Raw genomic sequence first — 16,385 nt, forward strand, 5'->3', positions numbered from 1 at the left:
TGCCCACACACACACACACAAAAAAAAGAAGACATTGTTGCGGCGCAGCGAATTTTCGCATGGGGAAAGTTCGATTTTGTTACTTCTTTTGCGGAAAGTAATGGGCGACGGGACGCTTCAGTTGACGGATACTATTTTATTATTGCGATGGCAGCTCTATGAAGACTCCAGGCGCATTCCTGTCGTTGCCCTCATGCTCCTTATAAATAAAGGCCAAGGGCGATAACATCGTGACCGCGCGCCGCATGCTTTATGTGCGAGTGAAAGCGTGCGGGGGGGAAGGGGAGGGGTTGAGCCGACGATGGTGGCCGAGTCTGGTGTGCGCAAGGGAGAAAAGCGGGGAGGAAGCACGCCGCCTTCCGTCGCACGCGATACATTTTGGAAGTGGAGGGAAGGGGTGGTGGTGCTGTGATCTGTGAATCTTTGGTTGCCCAACCTATTTATTTGCCTAGTTTAACGCATTATATTAGTGACTTTTTCTTAGGTACGTAGATTTATTGCTGACTTATGCGTATATTTAAATATCTTGTTGCGAGGTTTTGTGCGTATGCGCAGTGAACATTGTTTCCAGTGACAATTTTTTGCCCTGTATCAAGCTGTATCTTCACATTTGTATATTCCATTGTATCTTCGCATTTCTAATGTACGAAGGCGAGTCAAATGAAAGTGAGACAACCCGCCCCGCGCAATAATGGTTCGGTTCATTATTTTCGAGGCATGCGCGTAGCACATACGCATCTCATTTACAATTGACATGCAGAAGTGAGGTTAAAATAATGTTCTTTAATGCTCTCATACACGGGATTGAACATGGTTGCGTGACATAATGGACACTTCAAAAGTTGAACAGCTTGGTGTCATGAGGGTTTTGACAAATGAAGATGTTTCCCAAAAAGAAATTATTCGCCGTATGGCTGCCGTATGCGTTGAACGTTGCGTTTCATTGGCGCCTAAGAAGCATTGTAGCAAACTGTTCAAAGAAGCACATGAAAGTTACAAAGATGATCCATGGCCGGGCCAAAGCCACTGTGCAATCACCCCCAACGCAATTGAAAATGCCGTGGTTGCTCAGTGGCTATTGTGTTCGGCTGCTGAGCACGACGTCGCGGGATCGAATCCCGGTCACGGCGGCTGCATTTCGATGGAGGCGAAAGCGCCCGTGTACTTAGATTTAAGTGCACGTCAAAGAACCCCAGATGAGGGTGACGACTTTTTGTCTGCAATTGTGACCGGGGATGACTCATGGTGCAGCTACTACTAGCCTGAAACACTACGGCAATCTTACAGTGGAAACATTTGAATTCACCACTCCCAAGGAAAACAAAGGCCATCATTTATGCCGGAAAAGCGTTGACTTCTTTTTAGATCGTTAGGGGCCACTATTGATCGAATTTTCTAAACCTGGAGAGACTCTAAATCGTTTCAGATATTGTGAAAGATCGGATCGGCTGCGTGTCGCAGTTAAGAACAAACGACGTGGAAAATTGAGCATTGGGGACATCTTGCTTCACGAAATTGCCCGTTCCCACGTCGCTGTTGTGGTTAATACAAAACTGGCAAAGTTCAAGTGGGAAACGCTGCAACATCCCTCATGCAGCCGAGACCTGTTGCCTTGCGTCTTCCACGTTTGGTGAAATTTGAAGAAACTGCTCAAGGGAACCAGATTCGTGTCGGAAGATGACGTGTAGTCATTCACAGATTTTTGAGGCAGCAACCCAAGGAGTTTTATGAGACGGGAATTATGCGACTCGTTAGTAGAACAAGTGTCTAAATGCTCATGGTGACTACTTTTAAATAAAGTACCCCGTTTGTCATATATTCGCATTGGCTCACTTTCATTTGACTCGCCCTCGTATATGTTGCAGAACTCCTGCTTTTTATATGTGCTCTCTGTTGCGACTGTAATTTCGGAGCAAGTACTCGGAATGCACAACCGGTGACAGCTGCTCCTGTGCAATACATTCTAACAAAGGAAAGCGTCATTGAGATTTTCCCCTGGTCGTTGCATATGTACAAAAATGTAAACAAGGTTGTTGAATGACAGATATGTATATATAACTGTCATTCAATATATATATATATATATATATATATATATATATATATATATATACAGTAAAAACTCGTTAATGCGAACCGCAAGGGGAAGCCGCGCCGAGTACACCGTGGCACAAGCGAAGAGGACAAGTCACGGCACAGCGACACAGTGTCAGCTGTGTGTTTTGTGTACTTCAGTGTACAGTCCTTTTCTTTTTTATCTATTTTCCTTTTTATTTTTATTTCTTGTCCCTCTCGTCCACACCATGACCTTTTTCCTTTTGTTCACGATGGATAGTTGATCCATTTCTTGCCTCTCTTTTTATTTTATTCTTGCCCTTTTCTTTTCCCTTTGATTCCCTGTTGCTTGTTTATTTATTATTTCTTAGTTTTCTTGGTTTTATTTTTCATCATCTTCATGGCCACGTCCATGCCCTCACGTCTCCGCCTCATTCATTCATTAAAAGAGAGCCCTGTGCGAGGGTTTCTGCCCTCGATGAGACACCTTGGGACACATGCGCGTTACCTATACCCACACTTTTATTTTTCCAATTGGCTTTTCATTACCAAAACATGCGCTTTGGGTATTACTTAAAAACCCCTTTTCATTTATTTTAAATTGGCTTTAAACCTGGTATGCTTTTCTGCAGGTACAAATTTTCCCCACCCTTTATTTTGTTTTGCTTTCAGGAATGACGGGGAAGTAGTCGGCCGGGGCGGCACACCCGCCACATGATAATTCAATAGCGCCACGGCAAGCTCAGCCCAACAAACAAGGCCGAAACTATTTCTTGTTTGAAGGGGCAGAGGTAAACGCGAGGACGGGTTCCAAAAAGGATTTTCGTATGGCTTTTTATTAGAGCGCGTGACCGGACTAGGGCGTCAAAAGCGCTGCCAGTCCAGTTCACCGTATACGGCTCAGTAGAGACCAAAAAAAAATAAAGTTTACGACTTCATCGCGAGCGTCTCGGCCTTGCGTTGCAGATATGCCGTGTGGTCAAAGAACAATAATCGTCTATCGACCATAACGCGGAGAATCTTGACGGAGTTCTTGAATATAAGGCCCTTCTTACTGTCATCAATCTTGATGGTCGGTTTGCTTTTTTCCATGCCCCCCCTGCCGAATGAAAAAAGGACACATTCAGTTTTGTCATGGTTGAGGCGGACCTTGGTGGTGGTTGTCCATGCCTTTATTGAGGTCAGGGCGGCCGAGGCTTTCGGCATGGTGTCGAGGCGGTTTTTCCCCGGGACCAGGACCACTGTGTCGTCCGCGTACGCCTGAATGCGGACTCCCTCCGGCATTTCCAAGCGCAGCAGGCCATCCACGACAACATTCCAAAGCAGGGGGGACAGTGGCGACCCTTGGGGACTGCCTAATGTCGCATCCGTCACGACGACTCCCGAGTGGCATTGGAATTCCACCGAGCGATCGCCGACGAACGTCCGCAGCAGGTCCACCAAGTTGCTGGGGCACTGGCGCTCCGTGAAGTAATTTAAAACGAGGGGGTGCCACAAGCTATCAAATGCCCCCTGAAAGTCCAGGGAGATCAGCGTGACTAGCGTGCCCCGCGCTCTGTACTCGCCGATGTATTGGCACAGAGATGTCAACGCCTGGACTGCACTGCGACCGTGTGTGAATCCGAATTGATTGGGATGCACGTAATTTCCCGTGAGGAGAAAGTGGTAAAGGCGGCCGAACAGCAAGCGCTCCAGCACCTTTCCAAGGATTGACGTCATGCACATGGGGAGGTAAGCCTGCGGCGTGTCCAGTGGTTTGCCAGGTTTCGCAATGAATATGCCCCTGCCTTTCCGCCACACCTTGGGGAAGTGGCCCAGGGTTAGTGCGGTATTAAAAATGTTTAGTACAAAACGCCGGTGGAACGTGCAGAGGGCGACCATCACGTCAGTCGTTAAGCCGTCCGGACCTGGGGCCGAGCCGTGTACAAGCTTGGCGAGCGTGGCAGCGAGCTCTCCGGCGGTGAATGGGCGGTCCAGCACACGTGATACGCAGGGCTGCGCGCTCTGCTCGCGTATCGCTTTATGCTCTGGCAGGTCCGTTCGAGCGTCGTCCTTGGCTATCAAGGAGTGTAAGAGCAGTGCGGCCGACTGCAGGACGCTGTCCGTCCGACCGCCGTCTGGTGTTATCAACGGCGGCAAATGCAGCTGCCCTTTTCCCTTACCAAAGGCCGCCCGGAACGGCGCCGAGAACAGCGACTTGCGGCTGCAATCGTCGCATCTCTCGCGTGCATCCGACGTCTTCGCGTGTTCAATCCTGCGTGATGCGAGATCATGCGAGAACGCTCAGGCAGCAAACCGCGTCTCGCACAACTGTGTTTCCTTTATTTCTTATCTCTATTTCTTCCTATTTCGACTTCTTTTCATTTTATTCCTTGTCAGTGTTTTCTGTACTCCCTGTGTTTTCTTTTACGCTTTTCTCTTTCCTTCTGTTTTTTCTGTTCCACCAATAACGTGTCTGCCTCCCCTCGGCCCCATGGATGCGAGACTTTGCCAGGCCAACCAGTAGAGCCATGCGGACTTTTTCACCAGCAGCTGTACGCGGCTCCCGGCCCGGTCGTGCATCCTGCGGCCACCCATCAAGCCGTGATGACGTTCATTTATCCGACGCGCTTGCTGTCGGAAGGACACAGTGTAGACTGCGACATTTATTTCAATCTTTCCTTCCGCTTCTCTTTCCTTTATTTCATTTCCTCCCACTTTCCATTCGCTCGCGTCTGCTTGTCGGGTGCCTTACGGGGGAGCCGCGCACGCGATACGTCTTTCAGTAGATCCAGACGGGTGTACAGACTATGGCTGCTGTGGGCCACGAGCGCCGACCCGTGGCACCGAGCGAGACTGGTCTTTCTTCTACTTACGTGTCTGTGACATCCCATACTGACTGTACTTTCCTCCCCCCTTTTTCCTCCTTTTCATTTTAATCATTTCATCGCATTGTGTTGGGGAAAGGGGGGGGGGGCTCTTTTCTTTATTCGTTTACGGCATGTCAATGCCACCTCGTGTCTGCCTCTTTCTTTTATCATCATTAAAAGCCCGACACGAGGGCTTCTGAGCTCGCTGAGACGCCTCAGGACACAAACGCGTTACCTTTGCCCACACTTTTATTTTTCCAATTGGCTTTTTCTTTACCAAAATATGCGCTTTGGGTATTACTTCAAAACCCCTCTTCATTTATTTTTAATTGGCTTTAAACCTGGTATGCATTCCTGCAGGTACAGGCTTTTCCCCACCATTTATTTTTGACTTTGCTTTCGGGAATAAGCGGGGAAGCAGTCGGCCGGGGCGGTACACCCGCCACATGATAATTCGATAGCGCCAGGGCAAGCTCAGCCCAACAAACAAGGCGGAAACTATTTCTTGTTTGAAGGGGCAGAGGTAAACGCGAGGACGGATTCCAAAAAGGATTTTCGTATGGCTTTTTATTAGAGTGCGTGAGCGGACTAAGGCGTCAAAAGCGTTGCCACGTCCAGTTCACCGTATACGGCTCAGTAGAGACCAAAAGAAATAAAGAACACTTGCACGAGCGCTCGTGCAAGTGTTCGGCAGGCCGGTCGGCTCGGGCTCCTGTTTTTCGTCAAAAAGGTCAGTTTTTACTGTTTATACCTAGCTACTTTTAGGTTGAGGTGCGTCCTTAGCGTACACAGGTTCCTTTCGGGCTGCAGGCAGGGCGGATAGGGGGTTATGTGGGACAATTTTCGCGTCTCCAGGTCGGCGGCCGCCAGGCCACAATATGGCTATGACGCATACCCGCTTCTGCTAGCGGGCAATGGCGCGGCCGCAGACGCTCGGAGAGGACATGCTCGCCGAAAGCGGGCCCCCCGTTTCGGGGGGCTCGCCACATTCGGCGGGCGAAGGCTTTTCCCCTTTAGGTGACAGGGTACTCGAGGAGGTAGTCGTTGATTTGGAGCGACACGAGAGGGGCAGAGCACTGAAACCTGGTGATACCGTCACTCAGCTGTTAAGCGTTGCCTCAGAATCAGGTATGAGCCCGCATCCTTTGGGACATGTAAACAGACGCTTTTCCTGTCTCGATGCAATGGCCACACACCAAAGACGCATTGAGGAAATCATATTCCAAGATAAATCCAAAGTTTCAAATCCCATTCGGGCGCAAATAATCACAGAGCTTAACAGTATGATACAGATTTGTGCAGAGTTACAGGCGGCAGTGGCGAAGAATGATGGTGTCGTCGAGGAGTTACGTCGGCAGTTGGATCAAGCACGGCGCGAGACTGCTGAGCTCCGGGTGCGGGTGCCGTCCTCGGCGGCGCCGGAGGACCTGCCGCGATCCTTTGTTGCGGTGGTGCGGGCGGAGATTCCCGCTGTTCGGGGGCTGACGGCGGGCGGTGGTGCCCGAGCGGCCACTGACCCGTCCTCCGCGCCGGACGTGGCTGGAGGCGACAGGTTCTCGGGGGACCCGTACCTGCGTGGACACATTGCATTCCTGACCCCTGTTGCTGAGTCTCGCACACCTGCGAAAGATGTCCTTAGGACTCTTAAAGCTAACATAGACCCGGGAGCAGCAGGTATTGGCGCTGTTACCTTGCGCAGTACACGCTTCGGTGTTACGGTGATAGCTACAGAAAGAACTTCCATTGAGAATCTTCGGCAGGCGGTTGAACAGGGCACGGTTACCAAAACTAGCTTACTCATGCGTATTCCAGAAAAAATAAAACCCCATATAAAACTCATTGGCTCGGACCCTGAGGTCGCGCCAAACAGGCTCCTTCAGGAAATTAAAGATCGCAACCCGGACCTGGATTTTGATCCAGCCACGTGCATTCTTAAAACCACTTTCACGGAGCGTAGCGGTAACAAGTCGCATGTACTAGAATGTGCCCCCACAGTTTTCCACAATTTCATGCGTCGCGGCCGCGTTAGTATTGGCTGGACATCGGCGCGAGTGGTAGAGGATTTACATGTGTCCCTGTGCACACATTGCGCGTCATACGGGCATTCACGGCGGTTTTGCCCGGACAAACTGGACGTTTCAAAAGTCCTCTGTACGAAATGTGCTGAACCACACCTGGCCCAGACGTGCACTGTGCGCATGGGGGACGCCGCGGTGCGCTGTGCGGTGTGTCGGGGCGCGGGACGGGAGTCGGCGGGACATCCGGCTGGCGATCGCGGCTGTCCCTCGCTGGCGGAAAGGGTGGCGCGCATTACTGCGCGTACCGACTATGGCCTGTAGCCGGGTAGGCGGCGCGGGAGGGTATGACCCGCGGCGCGGCGGGGTTCACAGTACATCTATGCATCTTCCGTCTACAGCAGCCCTACGGGGGTGCGGTCTGCAAAACATTACGTTCAACAACACTCGGCATGAGCGGGGTGCACATGGTGCACGTGTGCTTCTCGTTCAGCTTCCTCCATGTTTAAGCCTTTTCAGTGAGCCCAGTTGCGCGTCCCTCCTGTGCGCTGCTATTTATTACTATTCCCCGTTGCACCGCACCGCGGGGCGGTGCGCGGGGAAATGTCAAGTGCCAGGGAGAGTGTGCAGTGGATGCGAATTGCGTTCAAAAAGATGGCGTCCTGGAATGGATGGCGGCCGGCATTGGGGGGGTCAACCGCACATGACTTCCAGCAAGTGCAACCTGTTGTCCGTCCAGGTTCATAGCGTTTCCTTTCACCTTTCATGATATGGCCCTCAATCCTCAACTCAAATTTATACAGGCGAATCTAGACCACACAAAGCATGCCATGGCGGTTCTAATCAGGACAATGGAAACAAAGAACATCTCATTTGCAATAATCAGTGACCCATATGTCCGAACGCATGAAATCGTTGGTGTTCCTTCTAGTATTCTTCATTTCAACGCCACCAATCATCCTAAAATGACTATATTATGTGCAGCACACGGCTATGATTGCTTTCCAGTGACCATTTCCTCGCATGTAGTGGCGGTAACCTTTTCAAGTAACTCCGTTGTGTTTACCGTTATCGGGGTATACGCGCCACCGCACACTGACATAGATACTTACTTAAACAGCATCACTGACTGCCTTGCCCGGATAGGCCCGGGGATGGCAGTAATCGCTGGCGATTTCAATGCCAAACATACCCTCTGGGGCCGTGGCGGCTGTGATAGTAGGGGCACAGCAGTGGTTCAGTTGATGTGTCAACACGGATTCCAACTATTAAACGAGCCCGAATCCGAACCTACATTTGAAAATCACTACAATGCCAGTTGGATCGACCTTACCTTGGTGACTTCTTCGATGGCTCCTTTAGACTTTGAGTGGCACGTTAGTAACGAAGAAAGTCTTGCTGAACATAAACATATCGAATTTGGATTCAGTTTGCAACAGCCGCCTCCGTTGAAGCGTTTGACCCTTGCAGGCCGCGCCCGAGTCTTCCAGGCCCTTCGGGAAATGACATGGTTCTCCCAGGTTCAGGGCTCTGCCCTCCGCTCCGGTGAAGCCCTAGACTTTATAATCAGTAAATTCTATACCATTTACAACCATCTCATCCGCCGTAACTCTAGACTTACCAAGTCCGGCCCACGTACTCCGAATTCCTGGTGGAACCCGGAATTAGGGGTGGAAAGAAATAGGGTAAGGGCCATGCGACGTCGTTATCAGCAGGCACGTGACCCGGTCATGCGTGGACATTTGCGCGCCCTGTTTGCTCGGGCGCGGGGAACGTACCGCAAACACATAGCCGAGGCGCAGCAGAGTGCGTTTATACGTTATTGTCAAGAGTGTTCGAAAAGGAATATTTTTGGCATTCCTTTTCAGACAGCATTTAATAAAATTCGGCCGCCAATACACCTCCCGGCACTCACCCTTCCGAATGGTGCAAAGACTATGGACACCCTCCAGTCAGCGGCTTTGCTCCTCCACGCTCAATTCCCAGCGGACGACAAGTTACGGGATAATCCTTCCCATGCGGCTATTCGACTGGTCGCCGGCAGTGCCGCGGTTAGTCGCACGGACGACAGGGCCTTTACTCATAATGAAATAGAATACGCGATTGCACAGGGCAGGGATGGTTCCGCCCCTGGTCTAGATGGCGTCACTCTTCCCATGATTAAAAATATTTTTCAATTTCATCCAGCTTTCTTTCAGTTTCTCTTTAATTCGGCTTTGAAATTGGGTCATTTCCCTTCCACTTGGAGGAGAGGGCGCATTATATTTCTTCCTAAACCTGGTCGTCCCCCAGACCAGACCTCATCCTACAGACCTATAGTAATGAATTCTCTTTTTGGCAAAATTCTAGAACGGCTCCTCAACTCTCGCCTTTATTTTTTCCTCTATTCCCATGACCTCATACATCCCCATCAATTCGGTTTTACACATGGGAGGAGTGCCGTCATGGCTCTATATGCCCTGAAAGAGCGGCTCTTACAATTTAAACAGCAGAAGACACCGGCTCTGATCATAGCACTTGATTTCAGGGGTGCGTTTGACTCAGTGTGGCACCCACTGGTATTGTACTTTTTACAAAAACATGGCTGTCCCCGTAATCTTTTTAATTTATTAAAGAGTTTCCTCCAAGACAGATTGGTAGTCTATCGCTCTCGCTCTGGAGAGGTGTCCGCGCCGCATACGTTAGGTAGTCCTCAGGGTTCCCCATTGAGCCCGCTTTTATGGAACATTGTGGTGCGTGGCCTGTTGGACCTTCCGGTGCCACAAGGTGTTGTAATACAGGCTTATGCGGATGATGTCGTAATCAACATTCCGGGTAAGAATCGGGCCGTAATCGAGAGATTGGCAGAGGCGGTCCTGAATTCTGTAAGCGATTGGGCACGGGAGAATCGCGTTCATATTAACACAACAAAATCGTTTTTCATGGCATTTCCACATGGATGCAACTCCATGAAGACCAGTGCCCTCCGCGTGGCTGTGGGTAATGACAGGTTGCAGCGGAAAGACAAGCTCAAAATTCTTGGCGTTGTCTTCGATTCCCGATTAGGCTTCAAAGAACATGCTGATTTTATACGTGCGAAATTGGAACTGATGGCTCCTAAAATTACGACTTACATAAACATGCACCATTCTATCACTCCCATGGCGATTCGGGCTCTGTACAAACAGGTGGTGCTTCCGGTCATTACCTACGCAGCCGCGGTCTGGTGGCCAGAATTTTCGGACAGCCTATTAAAGGCTAAAGTTATCTCGTTACACCGGATTCCCCTCATTAGTCTGACTGGGGCCTACCGTACAACACGTACATCGGCGTTAGAGATTTTATTGCGAGCGGCACCTCTCCCCCTTGAGTTGGAGCGGCTTCGTGCCGAGTTCCACTTATTTCTCCTCCGCAGGCCTACTTGCTATGGTCTTGAATATTACATTCCTCAAACAGTTGACTTCCCTTACAACCCCTGGCTCGATCACCCAGCAGACAGATATCGCTGTCCCTTTGCCCGACTCAGCAGCGCAGAGGTGTCGCGGTATGCATCTGAACAGGCTGTACATATATACACAGACGGCTCTTATTCTGGAACTTCTGCAGGGGCTGCGTACATAGCCATGGAATCTCAACACCGGATTTTAAAAATTGGTAAATATAAAGTGGACCAAGCTGGTGGTGCGTACTGCGCAGAGGCCATTGCGTTTCTTGAGGCCCTTAATTATGTGGCAATTTCACGACCTACGCGGCCTGTTAAGATATACTCTGACTGCCTGTCTTTGTTGTCAGCGATCGCGGCACTGCGGTCAGTTGATTCCCGTGTGGTTAACATTAAGAGAGCGCTCAGTAATTTATCAACTTCCATAGAAATAAAATTATATTACGTACGGGGTCATTCAGGCGTCCTAGGTAATGAATTGGCTGATGAGGCGGCAGCGAGTGCTGCGCGCTACGGAGTATCGCGCCGTGCTTCTCTATCTATCCGTTCTCTCAGGACCCAATTCTTTAAGCAGATGGAAAGAGAATGGCAAATCGAATGGGCCGCTGAGAATGCCAACACGGCACTTTTCTTGTGGATACCTACAATCAAATCTATTCCAGAATTTTTTCCCCCTCATAAATCCATAGCTCATATTATTACTGGACACGGTCGATTCCCATATTACCTTAAACGCTTCAATCTAGCTCCTCATAATCTGTGCATCTGTGGGCTGGTCTGTGAATCTTTTGAACACTACCTGACTGAATGCCCCATTACGGCGGCACTTGCGAGGCAGCTAACAGGCCCGCCGGGGAGCCGTCCTGGCGGGACCCCATACCACCTTCTCTTGGAGCACAAACGAAACCGGGCAATCCTTCTCCGAATGGCTCATCTTATCTGTGACTCTTTGCCGGATTATCCGCGGGGCAGCCCGCGGGTGGATGCGTCCTAGCTCGTATTTTTGCCCAAGTTTCTATTCATGTTCCTCACATCATTCTACTTATTCTCATCTCTACCAATGAATGCGTTTCAGCTACATGCGCAGTTGGACTGCAATGCTCCATTCTACATGTCATGCGACCTTGTTCTGGATGGACAACTCGGCCTTCCTTGTGGGTATGCCGATCAAAACCTCGGGTGTCACCGCATGGCCAGACGTGCGTGCCCGGTGTCGTGGCTGACACTAAATCCAGCGGCTGGGACGGCTGTTCACTTTGCTGCAGCAAAGGATGGGTCGGCACATACTGCTGCCAACCTCCTCACGTTACAATTGTGCACACCCGGACGGCTGGGGGTCGTGGCGGACCCTTACTCCAGCGGCTTGGAGGGGCATGCGGGAGCTCATAAGTGCCTCCAACGTCGAACGCCTTATGCGTACACCTTATACGTTTTCCACCTGCCTTCCGTAGTCTCACCCAGGATCACACATGGTGACAAACGCCATTCCGAAGGCCCTTTGTACCTTACAGTTGCAGCGTCACGGGAGAGGTCTGCCCTGCTCTCCGGCGTACGAGCATTTGGGCATTGCACACCCACACTGCGGCAACATAGGCGCCTTCAATTTTCTTTGTGGGGCCTGTTGCCTATGGCTGCTATCAATCCGATCATGATTTGAGTGGGCGAACAATGGGCATGCCGTCGCGTCCACGTTGCGTGCTTGCCCGGCGGATATCCGAAGGAACGGCGTACCAAAACGTCGTCAATAGTCACAGAGTACGTTACTGTACATTTGCGTACACTAGCCTTCGTTCTGACCTTCAGCATCCGATTCTCGCCAGCCTGTTATTCTGGGCGTGTCCCGCGGAGGGCGGCTCTTCGAACTTTTTGCGGTGCCGTGGGCCTGTACAGTCTTCGCGGTCATCTCTCAACCGCGTGACGTCCTAAATGTATGATCCACAATCTGGTCCGTATTTTATACCTGCTCAGCCCACAGTACGCACGAATTGCCTGTACATGTTTCGCATCATTTACCTGTGCGTCTCCCTAGCTATTACCTTGCTTCTCTTCATCGTTATTTTTTTTTCGTTGTTTTAATTTTAATTTTATCTTACAGTTGATAGCTGGCTCAAAGTCTGTCATAGCTATGCTAACTGGCCCCTCAATTCTCTCACGGGACACAGTGTCCCTGGCAACGGGAGGGGCAGTCACTCCCTCCGCAAGGGCAAGCATTACTCCGTCGCCCATTCAGTACGAGCCATTGTCTTTCTCTCCTATTGGGTGTACCCACTTGTCTTCATATTAATTTTCCCATTCCTATGACTTGCGCTGTTATAGCGCAATTCATAGCGCATTCATGGTCATTACTCATGAGCGGCGCCGGGGACACAATCGCGCCTAGCTCATTGACTTTTCCCCCAAAACTGAACGAAATCGCCTTATTTAAATGAGAAATATAGCGGTTTCGCGGTCCTTTATCAGCCGCGTGGAAGCTTAAATATATTGTACACCGTCTGATCCGCATTGGCAACGACTCAGCAAACAGTAACTCCGCATTTCACGAACATGTTTCAAATCATTTCACATCCCATGCGTACACACCAGCAGCTGTTACCTTGCTTCTGTGCACTACCATTTCAATTTGTTTTGTACGATGCTCCCTAGCTGGTACGTGTGTGGATGGGATGGGTAGTCACCAACACTTAAAGGGGCAATCACAACCCAGTGGCACATTATGCACGCATCATTGTTCTTCTTCCATATTGGGTTTCCCCTCTTGCATTCCCATTCACTTCACTTTACTATGACTTGTATTAGTAATGTGCCTGCCTATTGTCGTCTGTGTAGATTCTGCTGGCACATATATAATGAGCCAGCAGATTCATCCTTAACCCATTCTTTTTCAAGTTTGCAGTATTCTTCCTCAACCCAGGCATCCAGTCTTTGTTCGTTCAGGAGCCCAAGCCGATCCCCGCTTCCAGCACTTCGGGCACTTGGTCTTCGTTCTCTCATCATTACGCTCGCCTTCTACACATTGCATCAATAAACGCTTTACGCGGGGTTTTCGGTCCTCGCTGAAGGAGTCTTGGGCACTCTGCAGTTGCCGTGCCCACCATTTATTTTTCCAATTGGCTTTTACTTTCAAACACGTACGTTGGGTCATTACCCCTCATTTTTTCTGTTTAATTGGCTTTAAACCCGTTATTGCGTTTCGTAGGTACGGGTTTCCCCATTTTTCTTTAGTTTCTTTTTATCATCGGGGAAAAGACGAAATCCGGGGCGGCACACCCGCCCCATGATAATTCAATAGCGCCAGGGCAAGCTCAGCCCAACAAACAAGACGGAAACTATTTCTTGTTTGAAGGGGCAGAGGTAAACGCGAGGACGGGTTCCAAAAAGGATTTTTGTATGGCTTTTTATTAGAGTGCGTGACCGGACTAAGGCGTCAAAAGCGTTGCCACGTCCAGTTCACCGTATACGGCTCAGTAGAGACCAAAAGAAATAAAGTTTACTGAAATAAAGTTTAAAGTTGAAATAAAGTTAAATAAAGTGAAATAAAGAAATAAAGTTTAAAGTTGCCGAGGCCCGCCCTATCGCACTCCGCGCAGTGCACCGCGGCGTCCCTCGTCTTCACCTGACACGTGGCGGCGAGGTGGTTGGAGCCGCACTTTAGACAACGCGCCTTCGTCGGGTCCGCCTGGTGAGGGCACGTCATGCGCCCGTGTCCATATGTCGCGCAAAACGTACAGGTGGGCACGTGGAGATCTTCGCGCGCGCGCACCGACGTCCACCCCAATGTGAGCCGCGGCCGGGACATGACCCGCCTAAACCCGTCCGGGTCGAGCTCGGCCACGTACGACCGCGCGCCCGCCCGCTCCCCGAACGCCACGCGCACCTTACACCTGTCGAGGTTGAGATCTAAGTCCTCGTTACACGCGTTGAGCGTACGTAGAAAGTCGTCCGGGCCGATGTCGGGATCGACACCCGTGAACTTCACGCATGGGTTGCGGGGCGGCGCGACGCGCATGAGAATAGACGCGCGCGCGGTCGGGTCGGCGGCAATAGCCTGTTCGAGGTTGGTGAGCGATTGACTATTATCTGTAAATACGGTCAGTCCGTACCGGGTCTGATGGAGTGTGACGTCTCGGATGTTCTGGGCTCGCGGGTCCACTGTCGATTTGAGGAGGCGAAGCACGTCCCGCGCCGGCGTCGCGGTCGATGAAATAGGCGTCAAGAACGCGACGTGTTTGTGCAGGGCGCCGGGCCCCCCCCGCCGCGACGGCCGCCGCCGCAACAGCACCCGGGCCGCCGCAGGCCGCGCCGGCAGAGGGCGCAAGGCCCGTCCGCAGGGCAGCCGCGTAGTCCATGCGGCCGGCGGGCGGGCCCGCCGAGTCGCTAGCGGTCGACGGCGCAGAAACGCCGCCCGCGGGCGCGGCAGGACCGCGGCCGGCACGTCCCGGGCCCACCCCCGAGGCCGCGAGGTCATCCAGCCGGGCCCCGGCGACCGCCAGGCGCTCCCGCAACTCGGCCGCCTCCCGCCGCGCCTCGGCAAGCTCCCGTCGCGTCCCGGCGAGCTGCCTCCGCAGCGAGGAGGCCAGGGCAGCCTGCCTGGCCGTCTCGCACGCCACGCGCCCGCAGACGCCGCGCGACGCCTCGATCTTGTCCAGGAAAAAGTTGCGCGAGTCCGTGGGGACCCGGTTGGCCGGCACGTACGCGAATGCGATGACGTCGCGGACGATGCGGTCTATGTCGTTCAGCCACTGGTGCAGGGTCGCGGTAACGGCCGTTTCCTCCGCGTCCGTGACAGCGGATTGTTCCGAGGCCTGGGACGCCACCTCGTCGTTGTCGTCATCTGCGGCCGGGGGTTGATGGTCCTCGGCGGCCTGCATCTGGTCGACAAGAACCGAGAAACGAGCGACCGCCGCGTCGCCGTCCTCCGACAAATCGGGTCCCCGCGAGCGGGGCGACTCCCCAACGGCCGAGGGCCGCGGTGGGGAGCGAGACGGCGACGCTTTCGCGCCCCTGCGCGTTCTGGGCATGGCCGGCCGGCGCTCAGCGGGTATGAGCCCACGCCATATTGGGCTCGATACCCGGGAACAAGGCAATCGCGGAAAATCGTAAAAGGAGCCCTTTTTTGCCCCGGTTTTTGTGTTGAATATGGTCCCTGCGCGTTTAAAAACAACCCTAACTAAAATTTGAACATGCCGAATGGGAAATACCTGGTTTTCCTTGAGAAACCGCGGAGCCCGACGCAGCCAGCCAGCCAGCCACTTGCACGAGCGCTCCCGACATCGGCCCGGACGACTTTCTACGTACGCTCAACGCGTGTAACGAGGACTTAGATCTCAACCTCGACAGGTGTAAGGTGCGCGTGGCGTTCGGGGAGCGGGCGGGCGCGCGGTCTTACGTGGCCGAGCTCGACCCGGACGGGTTTAGGCGGGTCATGTCCCGGCCGCGGCTCACATTGGGGTGGACGTCGGTGCGCGCGCGCGAAGATCTCCACGTGCCCACCTGTACGTTTTGCGCGACATATGGACACGGGCGCATGACGTGCCCTCACCAGGCGGACCCGACGAAGGCGCGTTGTCTAAAGTGCGGCTCCAACCACCTCGCCGCCACGTGTCAGGTGAAGACGAGGGACGCCGCGGTGCACTGCGCGGAGTGCGATAGGGCGGGCCTCGGCGACGCGTCCCACCCGACCGGCTCCCCAGCGTGTCCTGTGCTTGCTGAAAAGGTGGCGCGCCTCCGCGCGCGCACCAATTACGGCGACCCGCCGTAGGCCTTCCGACGTTTTGCGACCCTGCCGGCTTGATTTGTCGTGTTCCTGCCGTTGGCGTGGCATAACATGCGCGTGTCAACATGTGATTCGCCCATCCCGCGGCCGCTGGTCGGGGAGCGGACGCGACGTGCGACGCTACAGACACACGATTTCGGACATTGACTGTCGTCCGCGACCTTCGCTCGTGTTGTATGAACAGTGTACCGTGATGACCTACGCCCCGCCTACAAGCCACGTGCGTGAACCTCTTATTAGTGAACTTCGCCCTCTGTGACTGTGTTTCTTTT

The 16,385-nt window shown here is 52.5% G+C and overlaps 1 protein-coding gene across 1 annotated transcript; it reads right to left on the reverse strand.

The window, feature by feature from the left end:
* Positions 1–6,105: 6,105 nt before the first annotated feature.
* Positions 6,106–15,598, reverse strand: LOC135908019 (uncharacterized). Its single transcript, XM_065439787.1, has 2 exons — positions 14,441–15,598; positions 6,106–6,475 (listed from the first exon to the last, which is right to left on the reverse strand). The coding sequence occupies exons 1-2, from the start codon at positions 15,356–15,358 to the stop codon at positions 6,251–6,253; spliced, it is 1,143 nt and encodes a 380-aa protein (XP_065295859.1). The 5' UTR covers positions 15,359–15,598; the 3' UTR covers positions 6,106–6,250.
* Between the last annotated feature and the right edge of the window lie 787 nt (positions 15,599–16,385).

This window comes from Dermacentor albipictus, chromosome 10, assembly GCF_038994185.2.
Source record: "Dermacentor albipictus isolate Rhodes 1998 colony chromosome 10, USDA_Dalb.pri_finalv2, whole genome shotgun sequence".
Taxonomy (NCBI): Eukaryota; Metazoa; Arthropoda; class Arachnida; order Ixodida; family Ixodidae; genus Dermacentor; species Dermacentor albipictus.

Bases quoted from the DNA above. Each gene is read 5' to 3' on its own strand.
- LOC135908019 (XM_065439787.1), bottom strand. From the start codon at position 15,358: ATGCCCAGAACGCGCAGGGGCGCGAAAGCGTCGCCGTCTCGCTCCCCA. The intron at 6,476-14,440 runs GTACGGACTGAC...GTGTCCACGCAG, and splicing joins GTCACACTCCATCAGACCCG to GTACGGGTCCCCCGAGAACC.